The 26,385-nt window shown below is 38.3% G+C and overlaps 1 protein-coding gene across 2 annotated transcripts in view; it reads right to left on the bottom strand.

Moving 5' to 3' along the window:
* SVEP1 (sushi, von Willebrand factor type A, EGF and pentraxin domain containing 1) overlaps positions 1 to 26,385 on the bottom strand; it is a 153,463-nt gene that overhangs the window by 81,854 nt on the left and 45,224 nt on the right. For both annotated transcript variants that reach the window (XM_042451284.1, XM_042451285.1), the window contains 11 exons: positions 23,199 to 23,357; positions 21,845 to 22,024; positions 16,899 to 17,078; positions 15,014 to 15,211; positions 12,055 to 12,173; positions 10,858 to 10,987; positions 7,048 to 7,155; positions 4,990 to 5,121; positions 4,105 to 4,299; positions 1,975 to 2,096; positions 874 to 982 (listed from right to left, as the gene is read on the bottom strand). In XM_042451284.1, the coding sequence (XP_042307218.1) occupies positions 874 to 982; positions 1,975 to 2,096; positions 4,105 to 4,299; positions 4,990 to 5,121; positions 7,048 to 7,155; positions 10,858 to 10,987; positions 12,055 to 12,173; positions 15,014 to 15,211; positions 16,899 to 17,078; positions 21,845 to 22,024; positions 23,199 to 23,357 (1,632 nt within the window). The remainder of the gene's footprint in view (positions 1 to 873; positions 983 to 1,974; positions 2,097 to 4,104; positions 4,300 to 4,989; positions 5,122 to 7,047; positions 7,156 to 10,857; positions 10,988 to 12,054; positions 12,174 to 15,013; positions 15,212 to 16,898; positions 17,079 to 21,844; positions 22,025 to 23,198; positions 23,358 to 26,385) is intronic.

The raw sequence follows: 26,385 nt of genomic DNA, 5'->3' as shown, positions 1-26,385 counted from the left end.
ATGTTGTAGCTAGTGCTGGGAATATCTAGAAAATAGTCCAGGACAACAGGAATGCTTTTTGAATATTTTTGAAAACTGAGAACTATAGCAACATCTGAAGAAGCCCTTACAACTAAAAGGGGGCATTTATCTCATCATAAAGACAATGAGTGAAGGCTAAACCTTCCTAGTCCTGTCGGCACTGGCCAAGATATTCTAAGGCCAGCCACAGTATCCTGGCCTCAGAGCTGCCCCGATCTCCCCCATCACTTTAGGCCCTCCATTCCAGTGCCGGGTGGCTGTTCGCATGCATGTTTTGCTGTGCCACTCGGTGTGTCTCATAACAGATCACTTTACTCTGAGATCAGAATGAGGTGCCCAGTGCCAATCACATGGCTGGGCACCTCATTTTGATCTCAGAGTGAGCAACCTATTATGATGGCAGAACAAAAGCATGGCTATATGGCACCCCTTCAAAACTGTGTCATCTAGACACAGCACCGGAGGCACGCCACGAGGCCACACACTGTCTGGAGTAGCATGCAGCATCAGGGCGCACTGGGGGGGTGGAGTCAGGTGTGCATCGTCATGCCCCTTGGGCATGCTCTGCCAGCTGATTTTGGTGGTATAGAAGCCTTCCATACCACCAAAATCAGCTAGCAGAGTGCACCTGGGGGACGGGTGATAGTCGGGTGGCAACACAGCAGCAATTTACTGTGTGATAATACCTGTTCCCCCCCCCCCCCACTCTGACCCAATCCCGTCCTGTGCATAGCCAGGGCAAAAATAGCCATGCGATAATCTCAAAAAATCTCACTTGCTGACGGGAATAAATTGAAAGCTGCTTTCTAATACTGCCTTACTTAACAGTGGGTAACAGAAAAATTAGCTTACCAATTGCAAAGCCATTTTCATAGTCATAATTATACTCTAAGCAATGTTTCTGTGGGGAATCCTCCAGCCTGCAGTCAATGTCATCAACATCATTACAAAACGATGGGACCTATGAGCCATATTTAAAGAAGCAATAATAAAGGCTTGAATTCACAAAGTCAACATACCACCCTCTGTATTTCTTTAGATAGAAATCCATATAAAGCTTGAATGATGTTGGCATTAACTACTTTAAATGCTACATCCCATTTCAGAAACAAAACTGTTCTATCAATCAATACTGTTTATAAAGTGAAAGGTAGTCAGCAACATCATTCAGAAGCATAAACATATTCAAGCAGCACAAACTTTTAGAATAATTAGTGTATATACTCATGTGTACGTCTAGACATTTTTGTCCAAAAATTGACCCCAAAAACCTGGGTCAACTTATGAACAGGTCAATGTAAGTATTGTACTCTTATATAAAAATGAACTATTCCCTTCTCTGAGCAGAGTAGCAAAAGGCGAGAACTCAGTCTATCCCGGGAGAACTTAAAAGAAGCACTGACCCTCTCTCTGCCATGGAACTGTTTTTGGTCTTTCCTTCCGGCAGGAAAATGGCTTGACTTTTATAAAAACAAAATTAATTCATACTGCAGAGGAGAGGTAGATAGATGGCATGGGGGCCATTGCCCCATCCAATCAGATCTCGGTGGGCCCTTCTCCCTATGCATTCCTTCACATGCTGTTTGAAATGAATGACAAATAATACATTGTTCTCCTTATCCATCCAGCCTTTAGAGTGGACAAAAACATTTATGCCTATTGGAATTTTGTAAATTTTGTGGCAATGTTTTCCTTTAATTCATCTTTTACATCCTTTGTTATATGCCCCTAAATTTTACTTTCAACCTACCCATGAGTCAAATAAAAAATCCATAATTTTGCCCCCCAAACCTTCCTGCAACTTATACAGTAAATAAGCATCCATATTTGAAGTGTAACAGAAAAAAATTACTTCTACGTTAGATTCTCCCCCTCCATAATTGTGTGTTCAACACTTTGAAGAAAACCAATCCCTTTATAAAAAGATGATTTTGGAATGTATTACTAACCCACCATTTTACCAAGTGCACTCTGAAAAGCGTCCACAAAATTTTTAAGAAGGTTATTGTCATCACACCGTGTTGCTTTGTATAACATCTCAAAGGATTTGAAACCATGATTTGCCAAACGATTCACTGAAAAACAGTGGGGTGAAATAACAGTGTAATTGCAGCAGAAAAGTATATTGGTCTACTTTATACTAGATTATGTTGGATATGTTACATTAAAATGGTAACAATTTTCTTGAGTCATTTGCATAAACAAAAACTAAGAAGGTCAGAACTCATGTGGAATTTTAAATAAAGTATTAGCTGATACATTGGGAAATCAGGACCTATTTAACATAAGGCTGTAGTCCTAAGTGGTGTGTGTGTGTGTGTGTGTGTGTGTGTGTGTGTGTGTGTAGAATGGATAAATACAGAGCTTGGAAAAATGACTTTTTTGGACCCAAATTCTGAGAATTGTTCTGTCCAGCATAGCCACTGGTGATGCTGCCTGAGAGTTGTGGTCCAAAAACATAACATTTCCAAGTTTAGAATGAATATGCTCATAATTTTAAAATAAACAAACTGAAAACTATATGACTTTATTCCAAGGACATGTGCTTCAAATTATGATCCATGTTTATAACATTTAAAAAGAAAAATATTTTGCTGACATTTTTGTATTTATTTAATCATTAACTTAACTTAAATTATATTTTAATGGCTAGGGATTCAATTGAGTTACTCCTCTAGAGAGGTCATCTGGAAAGAGAGAGAGTAAAGTTCCTAGAATACCAGACTTCTCCTTAAATCTCTATGGAATAATACAGCACAATCGTTATTTCAACAGATGTGATCCAAACAATTAACCTTTAAATGGCACCATACTTACAACTAGGTTTACTTGGACCCCAACACCACTTGTTTAACTACGGGGTGAAACAGACCAGTGGCTAGGTGCAGCCTCTGGTCGCTCCAGCTGTAATCGCCCTGCAATCATCCAGGGACTGTGGTGACTGGACAGCCTGCTCTGAAACAGGCCACTAGCAAAGAATGGATTTGCACCACTCCTTTCACCGGTAGCCTTGGGCTGCCTTAGATGGCCTCAGTGTGGCTTCCGGGCACGTTGGCAGCATGTGTAATTTGCATGCCATGACCCTGAAGCAGCTGGAAGTGTCTCCTTTTGGCCTGTTTATTTTGAGCCTAGGATTAGAGGATCTATATTCCACAATTAAGCTAATATTGCATTTTAATAATGCAGGGAATTTCTTCTATCCAAATGACCTGAATCTTACACTTCCTCATAACTTCCACAGGCTTTTCTCCCACCATCCCTAACAGAAGGAGTGGGTAAACCTTCTCACAAAGTCCTTTCTCAAAAATCTCTTCCAGCCCATGCTGTGATCTTCTCTGGAGTATATCACTAGCAGCTACAGAAATCACTAGCTGAGACACTATCTATGGTTCAGATCTCTAAGCATAATTATGGCACTCAGAGGACTCAACTAGTAGAATCCCATAATTGTGTCACAAGAAGCAGGGCTGCCAAAACATCATCTTCTTCAGCTCATTATAGGTCCCAGGGAGGATTTCTATAGCAGATGTGATATTTCTGGTAAACTCAATGGCAAAATGGGGGGAAATTTTGACAGAGGAAAGGTGAGAATACTCCCTTGGGCTGTATAAAGAAGGTAAAGGTATTCTCCATTGACAAGGTTGTCCAGTCCTGTTTGATCATAGGGAGCGGTCTTTATCTCCATTACTAAGCCAAAGAGCCAGCATTGCCCGAGGACAACTATGTGACCATGTAGCCAGCATAATTGCACAGAATCCTGTTCTGTGCAATCCATTTTAAATGACTTTCCAATCTCTAGTTTTGCTATCTCAATCTCTAGCTTTGCTATCCCACAAGTCAAAGAATGTGTAAGTACAATACTACACAATATGGTGTAATACCATATGTGCCTCTTTTCGCCGGACTTCTTATTTTTATCCACGCTCTGAACAAATGTATTCAGTGCCCCTTGATCTGTGTACTTTGTCAAAACAAACCAAAATGAATACTATATCTATAATTTCCAGATTCTATTTTCTGTATTGCTTAGTAGAACAAAAACAGAACAGATGCCTGAAAAGGAAAATATATAATAAACCTTACAAGAGCAGTCAGGCCACTCAGTAGAGTAAGGTGGATTCCATATACCATCTGCGTAGGCACAATAATAGTTTTCACTGGAACCTGCTGTGAGATCATATCCATCCATGCAATGTAATGTGCAATTAACCCCTGTCTCATCTACTGTGCATTTGAAATCTCCATTCACTGGAGTAAAAGGAATTTCACAAGGGGAACCTGGAAAAAACCCACACAAAAAGCCACATAAGAGGAAGATTTCTACATTCCCTTTTTGTATGTAGTGCACTAATTTCCTTTAATCTGGATACTGAAGCTGTGGCACACCAGGGATGAGAGGATCTCCCCCTTCCCTTTCTTTTATTGCTCTGTAAATTTGTTCTTCAAAGTCTACTCTTCTTGAATTTTTATTTAATGGGAATTTCTAACATTCATTTTGTAACCGAAGCTTGCACAATTTCTCACAACATTACTTTCTCTTTTATATTAACAACATGTACACACTCATTAGATGCTACAACAAAAGATGTTAAGGGGAATACATCTATGATTATACCAATACAGTAATTTGTCTGTGCAGCATTTTTACTCATGTATACCTGCAAATTGTGAGAGTAAACCAACTATCACAAAATACTCTTGATATAACTGAGATGTAATCACATTGAGATTCCTTTTTTGCATGTTACTAATAAGCTTGGAGAGAACGCATAACTGAACCAAATGACTGAAAAGTTTTGGCAAACTTGCATGTATGCCGCAATCAGAATAAAATTAAAATTAAAAAAACATCACTCCTACTGACAGAATGAGTTCTGGATCCTCTCGGGAAACAATCCTTTTGGAATTTCAAAATTTGAACTGAGAGAGACTGCATCCATAAGGTCATGTTACACCATCAACACATACCTCTGATAATAACATGGAGTTCACAGGTCCTGTTATTTCCTGAAGAGTCAGTGGCAGTATACTGAACTACTGTCTCTCCTTTGGGAAAAAGATCCCCAGGTGAGTGACTTTTAGTTATTGTTAAGGCAGCTCCTGTAATAGCCAAAAATAAGAAAAGGGAAGCAGAAGTCATTCCAGTTCCAACACTCTACATACCTACAAACGTGGTCTCTAAACCACAGGTATGGACTTTAGAACCAAGTAGAAATTGATTGTAGTGGACACTGAAGTGCAACCCAGAAACACATTCTGTAATAAAATCTGTAGCACTTCCCACAAAGTTTCTGGAGTGATCCCTTTGTGCATCTCAGCCTAACTATGATCTAGCCAATTGTTGATTTCTTTTTATTTCCAAGGGCAAAGTGCAAGGCTAGTCCTACCTGTAGCTTCAGTGAGACAGTCACTGAACAGGAGAGATGAATGCACTGGCCTCTCTTGCTGTGACAAGCCTCGTAATGCTCTACCCAGCAGCCTCCAGAACTGACAACTTGAAATGACAGGGGGTACAACAGCTTTCACTTCATTTTCTTCTTCCGCAGGGTCAACACCAATTCCTCCTCACTTTCAGTGGACATTGTTACTACTTCTCCATCTTTGCACCACCATCCTATCCATCTCTCTTTGGGGAGAGCAAGGGGCACCAGTGCCACTACCTCCTTTCTCTTTAGAGGGAAGGGTGGTGGGGATATAGGCAGTACTGTAGTGTCCACCTCCTTTTCAAGGACAGGTGACACACTTGAAAGTCACAAAAGCAGTTTATATGAATATTTATTTTCTTTCCAAAACACAGAAAGAAAGCAACAGGAAAGACTGTGAGTAAACAAACTGAGTACTTTTCTTGAAAAATAAAATCCCTCCTTTTTTCCTTAGAAGAAGAGGAATTGTTGGATACTTTTTAAAGGCATTTAATTATAGTGTTTCTATGCATTTGAATTACCTCTGAACTCTGACGGGTCATCTTGAGAGTAACACCTTTCTAAAAGAGGTGGTCAGATTAAATTGATGGCTATGCATTATTGTTGTGAGGCCACTGTGCACACCTTGCTTATGAAGTCTAATCCAATCAAGGATTGCACCCTTGCATCAATGAGGGAGCCTGGAGATCTCCCTGAATGAAAGTGGAAGCTTAATCATTGAAGTTTTCACTATAAAACCTATCATGCAGGAAGAAGAGCCAAGTGAACCCTGCCAGAGACTGACTCACTTGGTGGATCTCTATTGAAAAAGTAGCCGAGAAAGTTAATAATGTGATGAGGGACAGATAGTATTATGTTACTACAATCACTTCTATCACAACAAAATGCATCTTCTGCCTCCTTATAAGGTGTGTGACTTGGAGGGGTGTCAGCTCAACACGGGGGGGGGGGGGGGGTGTACCATGTGGCATGATGTGAGGGAAGATACTTTGCTTCCAGGCTTGAGCAGTGGATGGATGAAATTACTTGTGCTATTTTACCAGTCCATGGTTATGGGCATATTTCCACCTTTATGCGATATATGAGTAGAACAAATGTATCTAATCATCTTCACTATTACCACCATCCATGTGAATCCATAGCATCATAAAAAAGTATTTGAAGATAATAACTGCATTTTTACTATTTGACTGAAAAATATGTTAAGTAATATGAACTGAAATCATCACTGTCTGTAAAATAATAGAAAATACTGTTCTTTTAAAAATATTTTATTACTATATGCTAGTATACCATAACTCAGCTAATACTATCCCCAATTTCCTGTTCTGTGGCTGCCAGCAAATATAAGAATGAAAACAAAATGGTACTGATTATTTCTCATTGTTACAAAAAATGATTATCCTAAGATCTTACATTTCTTAATGCTATCTTAATGCTTACTACTTTTCTGAATGTATTTTAATAGATGTGTTTTAATTTCAGTCCCAAAACTCATCAAACTGTAATTCAAATTAATGTTCCAAATGATTTCTTGGAGCATCTTTTTCTTCCTTTTTGAATGGTTTGTCTTCTTCTTCTTTTTAATGTCACAATCACTCACCTGAGTTATCTGAAAATTGTGGCTCATCCCAAATTACTCTGTACTCCTTCTCAGCTACTTGAACTGGTGGTGGTGATCTGCATTTATCAATCACTGGAGGTTCAGTGTCTAAACAATTTGAATGCACCAAAAGAAACTGATTTTAAGGCAGCAGAAAAATGTAAACAAGAACATCAAGTGAAACTCAGAGATGCCACACAATCCTAAAATAACTATTCCCTGTGAACTTTTAAATCATTGGGACAGGAAATACATACAACTTCATGCCAATAAAGGCAGCAGATATTTAAACATTATGTTTACGAAGGCAGTAAAAATACTTCACATAGATACCCATATATCATGTTTAAGACTACAGGGCTGGCAGTACAACTTCCACTAAAGCAGACATTTATCTGCCCCCTGCTAGCTTTCAACCACCAGACACTGTGCAGGCCACAGCTGGAGATTCTAAGTGTATGTGCATTGGCAAGTTATTCCTCAAGTTAATGGAGGGGACAAGTTCACTAATGCAAGCTTTTAATTCAAGACATGTGCATTTAATAAGACCATTCACCTGATAAGAATCATAAGAGTGCTTTAACAGCATGGAATAGAGGACATTCTCAGCAGAAACATAAGCTGCTGGAATGCTGCCTGAATCTTTCCCATATAAATCAATTTGGGTTCAATGTAGCCATGAAACTACATCTTCACCTGTGTCTCACTGCAACTCTACATGGTCTACACCACAAAATCCTTTGAGCTGAGTCATAACCATCTTTTACATCATGCCAAACAGGACTGAAGAATGGGAGAGGAGTGGATTAAAGGTATACTATTAGGGGCTTTTTTGGCTTAGAAAAAAGGTTGAGTATGAGTAGATATGAAAAAGGTACATAAAGTTATAGATGGTGTGGAGAAAGCAGACAGACATTTTCTAGCTTTCTCATACCATATATACCAGACTATGTCGACTTCGTGTATAAGCCGAGGTCAACTTTTGGGGCCAAAATTATGGGTATTGGTATGACCCATGGATAAACTGAGGGTCAGACTTCAGGAAGCAGCCCAGCTGACAGGCTGCAGGGTGATTGATTACCCTTCCTAGCCTCTCCCTAGTTGGGCTGCCCCTTGCAGAGGCAGCCCAGGTGGGGAGAGGCTTAGATCAAGTACCGTATTGACCTGTGTATAAGTCAACCCAGGTTTTTCAGGTCATTTTTTTGTCCTAAATTTCTCGACTTATACACAAGTATATAGGTAATACTAGAATCTGGGATCATGAAATGAAGTAGAAGAGTGGGAGACTTAGGACAAATAAAAGGAAGTACTTCACCCAGTGCACAGTTAAACTATGGAACTCACTGATACAAAAATGTGGCAGTGGTCACTGACTTGGATAACTTTAAAAAGAGACACATTTATGGAAGCATATAACTATTAAGTGCCACTAGTTTTGTTATTAAATATTGCTTTCAGTATCAGATGCAGTTGTGCTTATCAATTAACGATTTCATCCTTAAATGGAAAGATTTCCCCCTACTGTTTGTTCTTTCAAGTTTTCCATTTCATCTAAACTTCCTCTCAGTAAAGAAGTAAATAATTACTTCTTCCAGTTCTATCCAGTTCTGAAACAACAGTGGTTTTTTTTTTTAAAAAAAACATCAGGTTGTAAAGTTGTTGTGTCTGAGATAGGGATACATATCTTGCCTTTACTTGGGGAGAAAGGAGTGTGAATATGATTGCTTATATTTAGAATTAGTCGAGAGGTGTGTGCGCAACGATTCTGGGATGGGATTCTTTCATGAATAAGTCAAATAGTATGTGTGGGGAGTATTTTAGAGGAGCATTATTAATGATACCTCTATCTGAAAGGGAAAATAAGGATTTATCACATAAAAACCTCATATCACTTATGTTATGTGCAGCAAGACTGGAAGAAACTATAGAGCTTGTCAATTAAAAATTGGCTAGCCAGGGTAGGGACTATAGACTTATCAGAGTACAGAAGCCATTTCTTTCTTTTACACGTCAAGATAATGGTGAACTTAAACCATCAAATGACCAAGTTAAATTTTGGATCAGTAATTAGATCCAATGACTAAGATATAAAGAAGCAGAATGGAAATTGCAGATGTACAAGTTTTGACAAAGTGGTACAGTATTTCTATTATGTACTATGCACTAGGAGAGGGAGTGAGTTGTTTGTAACAACAGAGTGAATTATTGTAATACTGAGATTGTACTATTGCTAAATATCAATAAAATATTTAAAATTTTTAAAAAATAAAGAAAGAAGTCAAGGGAGCTGTGATGTAATATCGATTTCCTTACTCTTTGAGGGTGGTTGGTTTTTGTTTTGTCACATTCAGGGAATCGCACTGGAATACCTCTTGGGTTTACATGCACAGAAGTTAAAATACAAAGAGGATCCATCATTGTGCCCATGTTTTGTATTAGCATTTGGGGGTTGTAAACTGTGATCCACATTTCCCTGGTGATCCACATTTCCCTCTTTTTTGCCTTAAACTGAAGTCTTTTTCTATTTTGGGATTTTCTTTCCTTTTTGAACCATAGGCAGACATAGGGGGGAAATCATATCAGTACAAGGACTAGAGCTATAACAATAAACATTAAATAGAAACATAACAGCTGCGACTCACTGTAAAAAGCAGGCCAATTTCAGGCAAGCAGTTTTATCTGGATGTTTAAGGAAACCATGCTCACACAGGAGTGGGACTTGCTATTGCCTTTTAAACATTTTTGCTTAAGAGACAGGTCTCACATAGTTAGCTATAAATGAGAGTCCCACAGGATATTGGTATGCTGCCCCAAGTTTTACCCAGGGAAAGGTGGTCTATCAAAAACTAGCCCCATCCAAATAGGGGGAAATGGGTTAGAATGGCTCAGTTTCCAAGCCGTATTTTCCACTCTATATTGTTAACTTGAGTAAAAGGCAGAAAGGCTTTGAGTTTAAGAAGGTGGGAGGTTTAAGAGACAGAATGGTAATTTCAGTGAATAAGAGCAGTAAATAAAAATGTTGCTGAAAAGGTAAAATAAACACAACAGTCATTATTCTTTTCTATAGAAGGAGACAATATGGAAATCCATCATCAATCACAATATACAGTGGCTAGAACTACTCTACCACTCTTGTACTCACAGAACAACAAGAACAACTTGCATGAAGTAATAAACAGCAAGCAGCAATCAAGTTAGAATTGAATTAAGGCAGCAACAGAACTATACTTTATTATTATTATTATTATTATTATTATTATTATTAATATAGTGCTGTAGATTTGCACAGGGCTGTACATACATTAAAAGCCTCCTTGGAGGAATTTAAGAGGGCACTTAAGACGGTTCTCTTCTGGTAAGTTTATCCACCTGACCTTATATAAGAGATATTTCATGATAACTGAGCTAGAATTAATATTTTATTGATGTGTTTTTATGTGAATTTTAGCGAGCTGTAATCCCGCCTCGATCCATCAGGGAGAGGCGGGAAAATATAAATAAACTATATTATTATTATTATTATTATTATTATTATTATTAGCCATAAGCTGCTTGAGTCCCAAACTGGGTAAAAAGGTGGGATACATATAGGAAACCCCCCCCCCCATAATAATATGACATCACTGCAAAAATACATGCCACTCCATGACTGTAGAAATGTCTTCTCTTGAGGACAGATCAAAGCATAAATCTGAACAATTTACAGAAATCTTTTAAGAAATTCTTTTCAGTTTATGTTGTCAGTTAATCATTAAATTAAGTTGTTGACGTTTTTTGGATGGATGCGTACAATTTCTTTGCAGCACTTACCAATAATTTTGATGCTGAAAGTACAGCTTGCTTGATTTCCAGATCCATCAGTTGCTGTATATGTGATATCAACTTCTCCAATTGGGAATAGGTAAGGGGGTACAAATGCTGGAGTTACCTGAATTGACACCTGGTAGAGGAACAACATTTTTAGAAACACTAAGCATTTACTTTTCAGTCACAACTTATATTTCATGATAGAAAACAGTTCTCAGTAACAATTTTCAGAGCTAAGGTTCATATGAAGGATCTAGAAGCTGCCTAGCACATCGAACTATTCAGACTACTTGGCTGAATCAACATTCACTGTTCTAATAACAAAGAAACATTGTTTATATAAATATATCTATATGAATACAACTGTATGAATGGATGTATATACTGAAGTGAATACATCTGTCCGTTAGCATTTAAAGTTACATCTATATTTTATTAGTACACTATTCAACTCATAATAGGAAAGCGAGCATGATGTAGTAGTTTAAGCCTTGGACTGGGATTCTGGAGACCAGGGTTCAAATCTCCACTTGGCCACTGAAATCCATGGGGTAATCTTAAGCAACTCATATTCTCTCAAACTCAGAGGGAGGCCAAGGCAATCCTCCAGAAACCAAATCTTGCCAAGAAAAAACTGAACCCTATGACAGGTTTGCCTTATGGTCACCATAAGTCAGAAACATTTTTAAGGCACACAACAGCAGCAACTCATAAATATAGGATTCCTCTTCACAATCAGTTTAGTTTTGAGTATTTCAGTTCCAGTATTCACTTCAGTTTTTATTTGTCTGAAAACACTGGTATTCTACCCTTTAAAGTACTGGGTACTTACAGTCAGAACACACATTAAATATACATTTAGCTTCTGAAAAAAATACTTAAAGCATCCATCTGGGCTACAATCTCCAATGGAAGGTTGGCACCATAAAGAGGAGCATCTTAACCCTTTCTTCTTTGCTAGTGTTCCACATCCAAATTTCTGCCAACACTTTATTTGAGAATGAGAAGGGAAGATAGGAGTACTCTTTTCCCTCCATAGGCATATATTCTTCACCACCATCATCACCACCACCACATTTTGTACTTATATTATTATTATTGAAAATACAAACCCTTACCTGTTATTTCAGTAATTCATAATATATAAATAAACCCTAAAAAGAGTGAACAAAGTAAAACACCCCTGTTTTTCTCTCTCACCTCGTCTCTAGAGTTATCTTTTGCTTCTGGAAGCTCCCAGCTAATATTTGCAGAGTTCTGGTATTCAAGTGTAGAAGTTTCAATGTTGTCAGGGCAGCTAATATTTGGTGGTTCAATGTCTGTGCCAAGAAGATATAAGAAGACAATTTTCACTGTGGGCTTACTGAAAATATTGGTGTATCAATAGTCTCTTAACCTCAGTGGGAGGCAAAGGTTACCCTTTCCTCTGAAAAAATCTTGCAAAGAAAATCCTGTCATAGAATTGTTTTAGGATTGTCATATGTCAGAAATGATTTGAAGGCACGCAGCAACAACATTTTGAATGGAAATTTTTCTTTCTTCTTGTACAGAAACATGTTTTTATGTCTTGATTTGTAAATTATCGATAACCCACATAGAGGTTACTATCTCTAACCTAAATAAAGGTTGCTGTCATTCTTATCCATACTGTTTATTTTAATGAAATAGCACAAAAATTGTGCACATTTTCTCAGTATGGACATACACAGCTGATACCAATAGGTTTTGTCTCTTTTCAAAAGCTGAGTGTTAATCCTATCTCTCTTTTATAAAACATGCTTATGGATTACCATGTTGACATAAATAAACAAAAACTCAAAGAAAGAACAGTCGGCTCTCCCATTTTGTGGGCTAGCCATCTGTAGACTGGAGTATCCATGGATGGCTGCACCTTGTTGCTCCCATTGGTGGTGCATCCATGTGGCTGAGCTGACATGGTTGTGTGCATACTGCACACCACTGGGAACAACAGGACTTTAGATCACACATATTTTGCTATCTACTTGGTGCGTAGGTCTAGAATGGAACACCTGCAGATACAAAGAGCCGACTATACAAAAAATGACCGAAATCTTAAATTTCCTAGGCATGAGATCACTTCAGTGAGCACAGGAGCAGATTTTGATCAGCGGCAGCTAGCTGCTGGTCCTTAGTTTTAAAACACACATAATATTAAGAAACAATATGTGTTGTGGTAAAACATGAATAATATTAAGAAATAATATGTGTTACTGGTATCTTTTATTCTTTAAATGAATTTTTTACATAAATAAAAGGATCAGATATGTTTATGTTCAGCAGTATATTGTCTTATATAATTAGGACATTTGTAGTTTCACAAGTAAGACTATTTTATTTCCTTGGCATGAAGCCTGTCCAAACATCACATTATGATTACTTTATTATAACAGTATTCTTTGATTAATACTCTTATGTTTTCATCATACAAAAGCAACATCATTCAGCTCTGAAATAGTTCTTGCCTTGAAGACCTAAAAATAACCTGATGTTCAACAGAAAGCAGACTGAAAAGTAAGAATGTCAGGAAATGATAGATGGTGTAGACATGAAGTTGAAAAAGGGACAGGCTAGGATGAAATATAAAACTGCAATATACTGAGCTGCATCAGTAATCTGTTAACCCCCTACTGCAGATTATGATCAATAATAACTCTTAAAGATCTCCAGAACAAACTCTTCTCAGCTATCTTACTCCTTTCCCCCAAAATGGAGATGCCAGGTACTGAATGTGGGACTTTTTGCATAATAAAAATGTGTTTCACTAGTAAGCTTCTAGAAGAGCATAACTGCACATAGAGGACAGGAAGAACTGTGTACCATTGATAACAAGAAAGTGTGTAGATAAAAGAGATCAAGACTCATAAATCTAGAGCAAGGGTGAGAATTGTGCAACCCTCCCAATATTTCTTAGAGCCAGAATGGAGTAATGGTTTGAGTGAACTCTGAGAGACCAGGATTCAAATTCTGCTCAGTCATGGAAACCTTCTGTGTGAATTACACCCCCTCAGCGTTAGAGGAAGGCCATGATAAACCTCCTGTGAACAACTCTTTCCAACACAACCTTATGATATGGTCACCTTAGGGCTGCAATAAGTTGGAAATGATTGATGGCACCCAGTAATACCATCCAAATGTTATTGTAAAACCAGTAGTGAGGAATGTTGGGAGTTGCAGTTCAATCCCATTTACAGGGCCACACTATTTTTATCCATGGTACTATATAATTCCTTACAGTGGAATTTTGTCAGATATGGCCTCTAATGTCACTCTAGCATCCAAAAGGGACAATGGGGAATTAATAGGTGGCTGTTATGGTAGTGATAATGATTGTGATAAGGATACTAATCTGATCTTCACATATTTATTTAAGCATATCACTCAGTTCATGGGCTAAAAGGCTTGTTTTCATTCATTTATTTACTGTAAAAAACATGAACATAGTAATAATTGTCTTGGATTGAATAGGTTGTGTGTATGCCAAGAAGGTTAGATCTAGATGTTTCCAGGAAGCAATATTAAAAATTAAATGGCATACTGAAATAAAACTCCAAACCCTTTCTGTCTACTTTTGATTTTTGGCCCTGCATTGTTAAATGACACTGTTGTGGTACATTTAATAATCATAGTTCTTTATCCCAAGAATTGTTCATGCCAATGGAAGATACACTTATGAAAATTCTCTGAAAGTCTACAGGACTAAAGTCAACATAGAATGGCACACGCTTGTTGTAATCAATGGGTTTCCACATTCTTAACTCTGATCTTGTGCAACAGAACTTCAAACCTCTATTTAAACTAACTAAAAAGCTAGCCATGACTAGGGTTGATTCTGCTGCAAATGTCATGATTCATCATGGGTAATGTTGAAAAGGCAAGAAGAAAGGAGTAAGTCCAGGAGGTAGAAGGAGAGCCCACCAGCCTTTGGGATATTCCTGATCTTTTAGCCACTGAATTAGACTGGAAATGGTTATGTCTGCACCAAGCCAATACTGTTCATTCAGCACAAATTATTTAACACTTTTGTATAGGTACCTCAATCTTGGCTACTCTAATATCAAACATACAGTTTCCTCACTAGTCTCCTTCTCCAACTTTTCTCTTTCTTTTTAACAAAAGGATACAATCACCGAATCCATACCTTTACAGAAAGCCTTTTGCACATTTTCACTCCATTTCCCAGTGCTTAAACATCTCATTTCTTCTCTAACTCCAGACAAAAGGAATCCATTGGGACAAGTGAACCTGCACACAGTTCCATACTTGGATGGCTCAAGTCCACAGATATGTGGATGAACAGTTACATGCTTTGGTTTCTGGAAGGCAGGACAACGCAGTTCTAAAGGAAGGAGGCACATAGGAAAGCCATTAAATCAGGTTGGAGGGAAGGATTGCTAAAAGCCAGCAGAAGAATGTAGGATGTTGCCAGAAACTTTTTAAGCTCACCTCCACCACAATGAGAATAGTGAACAAAGTTATTTTCAATTGTCTTAAAAATCTGCTGTAACCATCTATCTTGGGACTGACCGAAATGGTTCTTTAAATTTGCCACATACAGTCTTAATTCTTCTACCCACAGCAATATAGGAGAGGGCGAAAAGGTGACATGCTGGGACAGTAGTCCTATTGGTTTTCAGCACAGCACTTGCTCCTTCTTGAGTGAATATGGCACTAGGCAAGAAGTGCTAAATCCACAACTAGAGCTGGGCTCAAGACTATTCTTCCTTCCCTGTTCTTCCCTGTCCACCCTAGTGAAGAGGGGAATGGTGAACTACAACCTCATTCCTCCTTCCTCCTTATATATCTTTCTCTCTGTGTCTGAAGAAGGAATGTACATGTGGTGAAATTTGAACTATTTGTCTTGTATGTTGTCATCAGTTTGAAATGCAGACGGGTCATTTCTGGAAATATGGCCTGAACTTCTGCAAAAACTGATATTTTTGACACAACTTCTTTAGCTAAACAAATAAAGCATTTGCAAGTGTGATTAAGTGGCTGACTACAGCTGCACAAGACCTAGTATTTTCTGCAGATAAATCTGACACCCTGCAATATTTGATGGCTGCCAAAAGCAACAGTAGGAAAGAAGGATATTCCATAGTTCAGAACCTCACATTTATGCACAGTTTGCATTCATGGTGCCCAGTTTATTACAAAGGATGTAATGAAAGCACACTATATGCGTTTAAAGCTAATATTCAGTATAATTTAGACAAATGGGCTTAATATATTGCAATATCATTTTTCACCAATTCCCCGATGATACATTTCCTTGGAATATTGTGACCTTGTTACCAAAAATGTACATAAACTTTATTTTACTTTTGAAGGACTTATTTAACTTGGTACAATATCCATGCTTTTGTAACATAAATAACCATATGTTTTTCATGTTTCTGTCTGCAGTTCTGGAAGAGAAGAACCATCTGGATGTTTGTTTCCATATTCTAATGAATACCCACAAGCCTATTACTTAGGTAAAAATGCTTTTGAGGGGGAAACAGAAGTTCATGAAGTTGAATGACAAGAGGCAGAGAAACTGTGACTAATCGTTATTAAAACAAAGGCAATTAACTTAAAATATACATAGGACATATTGGTTGCAGCTGATGAGTTGTAATTTTGTGATAAATTTTGCAATAAATTTTGATGAGTTGTATATGTAAGCTGTCTTGTGAGAGTATATAATCTAAAATATAGTTGGCCCTTCTTATACACCGTTTTTTAAATACATGGATTCAAGCATCCATGGTTTGAAAATGTTCCAAAAAAGTATAAATTTCAAATATCAAACCTTGATTTTCCATTTTTAATAAGGGATACTATTTTGCTATGACATTATATTTAATGGGACTTGAGCATTCACGGATTTTGTTATTCACGGGGGATCTTGGAAGCAAACCCCAGCGGATAACAAGGGTCCACTGTACAGAGTAAAAATCTCCTCCTCCTCCTCCTTCCCATATCATCATCATCAACAACCACAACAATGAATGCCACTGGGCGGTAATATAACAAAAACATACCCACACACTTTGGTTCCTTTCCATCCCACTGTGAGTTGCCTTGACAGGTGAGTTTTGTGTTGCCTTCTAGTTCATATCCCTCATCACAGGTCATGAAGCATACGGTCTTATAGGAGATCTCATTTAGTGAGCAATTAATTTGCCCATTTTGAGGGGCAAAGAGTTTGGGGCATGTACGAACTGCAGAGGTTAAAACAAATACATTTAACATTTTTACTGGAAAATATCTAAGTAAAAGTGATATATTACATACTCTTCTCAGTAATCACGACTCCTTCAAGCCACATTCTATTCAATTAAACTATACATAATAGGAAGGACAAAACTGTTAAAACTCTGTTCAGATTTTAACCGTAGAGATTCATACATTTTAAAGATCAGAGAATGCAGATGCGGCAATATTTGGAGACAACATATCAAGTAAGACTGTCAATATTAAAAATGCAATATTTGACAGCCTGAAACTGTACCCTGTACAATGTCTCTTGAGATGACTCAGCAAAAGGATCTGACTTATGCACTTACTTACCTATACTTATTTATTCCAAATAAAAATCTTTCCCCAGTCCTATTGATCTGTAAAACTAGGCGATCTATATCCTTATAGACATTGCTCTTTACTGCAGCACGTAAATTAGAACGTTTATATGAATCATTCACTCTGGAGCTTTTGCTTTGTAATAGTAAGGAGTAAGAAAATATCACATGAGACCACCTTCCATATAAACTGCATATGTCTATCTTGTTCAACTTACTGTTAGTCATCTCATCATCTCAGGGCCCTTTCAGACTATACAAATATAGTACTATGATTCAAGTTTAACTGCCATGGTTCCCTCCTATGGAATCCTGGGGCTTGTAGTCTGGTGAGGCACTAGAATTCTAAGTACCATTCTCTAAACTGCATATCCTAGAATTCCATAGGACGTTATGTTACCCAAAATGTATGAGGCTTCTAGAGCTTCCACTGATATTGAAAATTTACCTTTAATCAGGGGAATGTTTTGTTTGGCTTTGAGAGTGGATTCAGCAACTGAACAACAGCTATATTGGTAATAACTGATAGAGACTCCAGACACGGCGAACTACATGAACTTTTGTTGGGAGAAATATAGAACACACTTACTAGAGTAACTCACAGTCTCATACAGCATATAGAGCTAACTGATGTAGAAAAGTGAAAGGGGATAATGGAGGTTGAGGGCTGGATAAAGGAGTGTATCAACTGATCCTAAAGAGATGGTCCATGGAAAGCAGGAAAGCAGGAAAGCAGGGGTGACTTAAACCATGAGGCTTGAGCATGCAGGTTCAGGGAAGCAGACGGGAACAAAGAAATGGCAACTCGGATTGGAGCCTGAGGGCAACAGTCACCAGACAAGCAGGGAGGCTGACTACAGCTAAAAGGTTAGGTTTTGGAGTGCTATGTATATCTTTATGTCAATTCCAAACCATAGAGGTTCCATGGGAAACCAAAAGCTTGATTGCCCCTCAATGGAACCTGAGAAGGTTTCCAAAGTGGAGAGTTTGTTTTGCTATTTAGGACATAAAAAGGCTTCTTTGATTCATAGATTTTACAACACCTAGAAGCTTATCGCACCCATTCCCCCCCCCCATTATGGGAATGGGAAGGGGCCACTCGGGGCCACACGTCACCAAGAAAAATGGATTTTATCGCACACCGAAGTGTCCTCAAAATGGCTCCATTTCATTCCCCAGCCCCAAGCCATTCCCATTCAGAGCTGAGGGGTGTTAAATGTTCGGGTCAGAAATCTTCCGGCTGAGCAAAACGGCATCCCATGTTAAATATATAGAAAAAATAAGAACTTCTTTAACCTCATCCTAAGATAGTTCCAGACAAAGTTTTATTGTGCAACTCAATCTAACCCATTCATGAAAATTTTGTTGTGTGTGTGTTACAGTAACATCTTGTTTGTAGTCCTCCGATGTTTTCCCATTATTTCTTCTAATAACTGCATAATACCTTTTAATGACAAGGTGTAGGAACTTTCTGTCAGCTTCTTCCACTACTTTTTCTAAGCAATTTCCCCATTCTATTTTTAAAGTTAGTTTAAGCCCTAAAACAGTTTAGAAATTATTTGTAGACAGCTTGTCCCACCTAAATCCAAAAAACAGTAACTTGGAAATGTGATGTCAAATGGGCTTGATAAAATGGGCTTTGCTCTAATGGATTTAATACAACTCTTCTTTATGTATTTTTGAAGAAGGAAACATTAAATGTGATTTATATTTCCCCCCGCAGGCAGAACCTCTGAGGTCTGATACTGAATGAATAGAGACAAAAAAGCAAGTTTCAACTCTTACTTTACATTAAAAAATCCAGCTCTAAAGGGCAATTGACAATCTTAATTATTTTTTTGAAGCAACTGTCAAATATGAACTGGGAAAACCACAAGCATGCAATGGGAGGTCATCCAGAGATATTCCCGCATTTCCAAAACTAACAAGCAACAACATCCTCAGAGATATTAATCAAATTAAGACAGCTGTACAAATAAATAGTTGTATATCTTTGAGGCACAACTCCTACAGTAGAAGTAGCAGCAACAGAAGCAAAAGCACCACACACCCCCATTCAGGGAGTGTATTAGTTGAAGTCTTGCAAAACAGAGCTTTACAACAATTGAGTACAATGGAAAACAGCAGTCCAAACATTCCAACATCTGTACATTAGGACTGCCTCACTGCTGAGATCCAGAATAGTGACCCTCTCTAATCTGCCATGCTTTCTGAGTTAAAAAAAAATAAATAGAAACAAGCAGATTTTTAAAATGCATGGGCTGTTGGAATCATATTTTTATTACAGCTATGTTTACTTTGGCAGATTCACTTATTTCTGGATTGATGAGCAACAGCTAGAATTCTTCCATCTTACTTGAGGACCTTAGTGCCAGGATTTTTTTTTAAACCCACAGTGACAGATTTAAGAACAATCAACAACCCCTCTGCTCCCAAAATATGCCAGTTGCCAGGGCACTTATAATACCTTTATAACACTCTGGAGACCAATATCCAGAGATACACTGTTGCATGTAAATTTCTCAACTGCTTGCCTGTTGTTTTGCAACTATAAACTCAGGAATTTGCGGCAGTGTTATCTATCACTATTTAGATTAGATGCCAAATATTTGAGAGTCCTGTAAATCTTTATTACCTCCATGCTGCATCACTGACTAGAATTCTAGCTCACTAAGCAAAAAGGATTTCCTTACCAAGTAAAACAGAAATTAGTTAGAAGGAACTTTTCATTCTTTTCATAGTGGTCATACTTCTGTGATAGAGTACTTTGTTGCTACATTGTACATTGCACAACAATCTTTCCAGCTCTGTGACCACTAATGCTCAAATTCAGCTATATAACCATGCTTCACCATCACAGTTAAGAAATGATTACTTTAGACATGGTCCACTGTGATGGTTTCCATATTTCTCTGAGGGCCCGTATAGACAGGGCAAAACAAAGCTGCTTCAGGTCACTTTGGAGGTATGCTGTTTAAATAAATGATGCATGTGTCCTAAGAGTCCAGAAGCCATGCCAAAGCCACGCTCCAGTCCTAAGGACTGGAGCACAGCTTTGGTGCAGCTTCTGGCCTCTTAAAATGCATCTGTCATTTAAACAGAATTCCTCCAATGTGACCCAAAGCAGCTTTATTTTGGCCTGTCTGTTTGGGTTCTGAATTACTGATGCACTTGTGGGCATTATGATGTCAATTCAGCAAAAGGGTGAGAAATTACTACATTACTCCCTGCTTTCCTTTCGCATTTAGGCTGGCTTTTTAATATATAATCATAACAGGGTGGCTTTTATTTAGTTCTTTATAGAAGGTCAGATGGGTAGGCCTGTTGGAAGAGATCCATCTTTAGTGCCTTCTTAAAGGCGTCTAAGGTCGTAATGAGAAGGATCTCTTCCAGCAGATTGTTCCATAACCTGTGGGCCAAAGCTCTTTTAGAAGTAGCTGATAATCTGATAATCTTTGGGTTCTCTTCTTACACGACACACACATTTTCTGGAAATTGCTGTACTGGCATATCTGCTTGTGGGCATACGGAGCATGTTCTTTTAATACTTGCTGTCAATCACAGAAGTCATTCTGTGATTTCAGAGTAAACACTGAATGAATGTAACAGTAGCATGAAAAATCCTGTGATTAAGCGTGACATGAGGTTCCACAGAACATTTCTGATATCATGATATCAGCCAGAATTTCCTTAGTAATATTCAGTTTTATATTTCACTTGGATGTTAGCAACAGTAATGGAAGTATATGTAAGACTGCAGAAGGACAAAGTGGATTGCTTTCCATAATGTTCTTTGTTGAAGCAACATGATTATTTTTGTATTAAGGGTTTATTCTCCTATTGTTTCAAAATTTAACATATGAAACTCACAGAAGTTATGGTTTGCAAGGGGTAGTGCTTCATTAAAACCTGATAATCTTTTTTTTTTCTATAAAGGCTACATGTGATGATGCACAGTGCTTGAGTCAAGTGCACATGCACATGCATAGACAGAAAGACACTGACACATGATAGGTGGAATTTTTGCTGTTCAGCTAAACATTTTAACAAAGGCCCGGCTGAACTATTGCTTTTCCCTAATCTCTCTTCTGTACCCTCTTTGAGAGTACTAGATAGCAAACATATGCTAGTAATATTTGGATAGAATGTACACAAAATTTACTGTAATATCTGTAGGCATCATGACTCAGATTCCCTAATGTGTTTGATTCCTTAATCATATTTTGCAACATTAAATCCACAGTTCAAGCCTACATTACACATACCTGCAGTCACTTCATGGATGGTTGATAAGGCAGGAAGATAGGTGTAATCTTCTTGATCCTCCACAATACACAGGAGTGTGTGACATATAATATAATTGTAACAAAGCCAAAGCAGCTGTTTTTTCAAAGTAAAAAGCTCCCTACCTCTGCATGTTGTTTCTGAACCAGACCACAGGCCATTTGGCTGGCAAAGTCGTATGCTGCTTCCCACAAGATCAAATCCTGGTTTACAGCGGATTCCACAAGCAGCGTTGAAATAATTGTTGCAGACATTCTGGATAAAATAGCCATTTTCAGGGGGGTGAAGCTGAGGGCAATGGATCACTATGCAGAGAAAGAAACAATTAGAAATTGGTAATGACAATTGACAGCACACTTATATGCCTATCTATTCCGAAGAAAGACCACCTCTGTCAAAGGGGCTTTCTCTCATTAGTTAATAGTTGGGTAAGTAACAGGTGGCTCTCCACATATTTTTGGACTGCTCCTATCAGCCCTAACTAGTACAATCAATGAGAAATTACTGGGGGTTCTAGTCCAACAATATTTGCAGCATTACAAGTTGGCCATCCTGGCATGTAGTGCTGCAGCCTTAATTATTGTCTTTCCTTATCATCCCTAAGTATACTGTATGCTTCACCAAAAATTTACACTGTCTTACCATTCTATAATAAAGCTAATAGAACAAAATAAAATTTACAACATTATAGCAGTCATTTTGCTTAAAGGAGCATTTAACATGTGTTCTTAGGAATCCCAGCACTTTCTGATGTGAATTAATAAATGGCACAAAAGGTCTCTAAAATAATTTTTGCCGCTCTCTATTGATTTCCCTTCATTATGGATAGACACAAGAGAGATCTGGCAGGATTCTAGGCTTGGCCGATATTGGTCATGGATTGAGAGTGTACATGCCCATGAACCCCAGAATCCTCTGCAATATGTGTAGGTTCCAAAGAGGTCAGGCTTGGAAGTAGGGTTGCCAGGTTGGATACAGGACAGTCCTCTTGTAATCCAAGGAGACTGAGAAGAGGACAATATACCATAAAATTCTGTGAAGCCAGGTGAAAATCTTCCCTTCTCTTTCAACCTCAGACTTTCATTCACAATCATTCCCTTCCAACATGGCTCCTGTCTCCTGGTTAAGAATGGCGAAGGAGTGCAGAGGTGCCAGTGATAAGAATAGAGCTTGGTGCTTCTCATCTTCCTGCCCAACTCTCCACTGGGGAAGCAAAAGCCATGTTAGATGGCTGAAAGATCAAGGTAAGGGAGGGACACATACCTTTGCCTGGTTTTACTGAGTATTATGGTACCTCACCCAGGTTCTCATTCTGTTCAGGCTTAGAATAACAAGAGTCTCATCCTGTACCCAACTTGACAACCCAACTTGCAAACAAATCAGTTGAGGGAACAAATCTCTGTGGGTAACTTCATGAACAAATTGAAAGAAATGTTGATCAGCATCTGTATTTAATTTATTTCTTTATGGACAGTTTACCTCCACAAGCCTGGCCTTTAGAGTGATACCCTTCCTTGCATATGCAGTCCTCAACAGAGGTACTTCCTGGAGGCGAGGTGTGATGCTCATCAGGACATGAGATGCAGGTACTTATTCCACCTGGTGAACCTTCAGGCTTGTAGGTCCCTGGTGGGCAGGCTACAAAGCAAAAAACATGTAACACAGGACAAGTCAAGGCCAGCTTACCGAAACATTTTAGTGTGACCCACAAAAGACCAGTACCTTTACTGGCCAACTAAGATGCACAAAACATATTTTGGTTGATGAATAAAAGTATCAGTCTTTTGTGGATTTTGTTTTATTTTACTATATGACCAACATGGCTACCCTGGAATAAGTTTTTAGTGTGACTGGTTCCCTTCTACCCAGATCACGGGCTCACCCCATTCTGCTTTGCCAGAAGTAATATCAAATACATATATGCTTTTTATTCACAGCCTACAACAATATGTTTTATGATATAGTGCATCCTCCATATCAGTGGGCTGGTGATCCATGGATTTGACACCCACAAACTGCCATACCCATATAATTTAATGTTGTTACATGCGTGAGGATGCACTGACATCTTTGTGCACATGCTGCCACCACTGAATGAGTTGAGGCATGGCTGTCCGCCATCTGTAACATGCCACCAAATGAAGCTTGCACAGGTGGGAAGGGTTCCCTGTACAGTTAACCATGACTCTTGCAGGAAACCTGGCTAACATGTGTGTTTAGCAATTTCATCTCATACAAATCCTTGTGTGTTTCTGATTATGTTTGCCAATTCTTTTTCCATTTCATTCTTCCTGTCTAACTGGTGTATCTACAGAGTACTGTTCTCTCAGTTGCATTTTCAAGGATGCTCCAGGGCAATGTAAAAAGAACATGCTTAAGAGGTTAATACATTAGAAACTACATATTAAAAATGCATTTATTCAGTGAACTTAATTAGAAGTGGGAAATAATCCTTACATGACATATTCCATACCTGATGCTAATAACTGGTCAGATTAAAACATTTCACGATCTGCTTTGCACTGCTTAGAAACCAATTAGCATGCTCTCACATTTTTAATACTGAGCAAACATTGATAACTCAAACACTTCAGGAGATCTAAAGCAAGTGATGGGCTCCTTCTAACAGCAGTGTCACCAAACCCATACCAAGTAGAAGGGGATACTAACATGGAGAGGAATCTCAACTACAACACACACACACACCACACACAAAACAAGAAAGAATGAAAAAAGAGGGAAAAACATTTTCCAGAACAAGAAAGAAGGAAAAAAGGATAAACACACTATGCTTCCAGAGGCTATTTCAGCCAGAAATGGGTATATTTTGTGGCTGGTTTTTTGAAGTAAAAATTAGGGGACTATTGGGGCCTAGGAGGCAATGGCCACACAAGATCCTCCCTAAAGCCAATATGTGCCACATGGGTTCCATGATTCCTACCTTCCTCCAGCCTCATTTAGTTTGCTCTGAGGAGCCATCCCTAAGAGTGAGGTCCCATGAAAAGTTTGATCATTGAGACTGTATGTATCACTTCAGCACAGAATTAGGTATTTGGATGCACATGAAAATGTGCCCAATAACTTCCTGGCTTTAAATCTGGCACAACCAGAGAGTGCCTCAAATAAGAATTCCACCCCACAAATGTAATTTGTAATGTAACTTAGCAGAAGGAGAAAGGAGAAAGGGCAGAATCTTTCCCTTCACTGTAGACTCAAGCAAATGTGAACTGCTGCAACCTCTCCTAGCTTATGTATTCTTCCTCATTACTAACATTTGCCACTTTGACCATGGTCTGATACTGCTTGACCACACAGTTTTCACCTGTGAAATGTTGGAGGATATATTGGCCAGGTTTTCCAAGGGCTCCCTGGAAGTATACCTGCTTTGGGCAACTTTTCTTTGTGACGACTGGTAAGACAAATGGCAAGGCAAAGTAGATGGATTGCTTTGGGACACAAAAGTAAGCATATACAGTAACTATCTTGGCCCATGTACTCATGCTCCACAACTGCTTTGTGATAATCTGAGGATTTAAGGTTGCTGAAGATGAAAAAGGGAATGTATGTGCAATTCATGGCTTTGGAATTGTAGCCTGTATGTCTGTTGACCATTTCCATGAATCCAAGATGGATCTTCCATGAAATTTAATTTGTGATTTCCCCTCAATCATTTTTCGAAGACAAGTCAAGGAACACTTGTACCAAATACAATAGGGTCAATGGGAGGACATGGAAGAACAGGGGAGGGGGGAAGCTTCCCTGATCACTGCTTTTGTAAACTTTCAATGTGTTTTTAGGCAACCACACACTGTTACGTAGCTTTGCTTTTCTCTCTGGAGGTTTCAGGGGAAAAAAACAGCATTTCCAGATCATATTGGATATCATACTTTTCCTTGTACCAAGCAACAGTACTAAACGAAAAAGTAAATTATTCTAGCATTATACAAAATGTGAAGTCTTTAACTCAATTATAAGTCAGCAAATTGTAAAGGAAGCCAATGCTCTTCAATTCCCATGATAAATGAACACAAAATTAGAATGTTATATGAAAAGTCTGTGTTATGTGGTAAAAAGACAAACATGGGGGGTGGATTCCATGGACTGAGTTCAGATATACAAACTATTTGTTGAAGATACCATTCTGTGAAGACCCTGTTCATTGACAGGTGGGTACACTTTAGATTAAAATACAAATCTTTGTGCTTTGGGTATTGCTTTCCAAATAATGTTTGCATTTCTCTTATGAGTCCCAGAAGCCTTTCAGATAATACCATTATAGCATTATGATTCCACTTTAACTGTCATCCTGTAGTAGGCCATATATACCAATTTGAAATGGAATCATATAGCATTGTGATGCCATGGCAGTTAAAGTGGAATCATATAGCATTTTGTAATGTGAAAGGCCAGAAAGGTATTGTGGTTTAAGTACTGGTCTAGGACTGTGGGAGATCAGGATTCAAATCAGCCATAGTCACCCACTGGGTGGCCTTGGGACCTTCTTCTCAGCCTCAGAGGAAGGCAATGGCAAACCATATCTGAGCAAAACTTGAAGAGGTGAAAGGTTTACCCTGGGGTCACTATAAGTTGGAAACAATTTGAAGGTACAAAAAAAATGATAGTATGAAAGGGCCCCCAAACTTTGCATATAATTTTGCTCTATTCT

This window comes from Sceloporus undulatus, chromosome 2 (assembly GCF_019175285.1).
Source record: "Sceloporus undulatus isolate JIND9_A2432 ecotype Alabama chromosome 2, SceUnd_v1.1, whole genome shotgun sequence".
Lineage (NCBI taxonomy): Eukaryota > Metazoa > Chordata > Lepidosauria > Squamata > Phrynosomatidae > Sceloporus > Sceloporus undulatus.
This window is presented reverse-complemented; position numbering and strand designations above follow the sequence as displayed.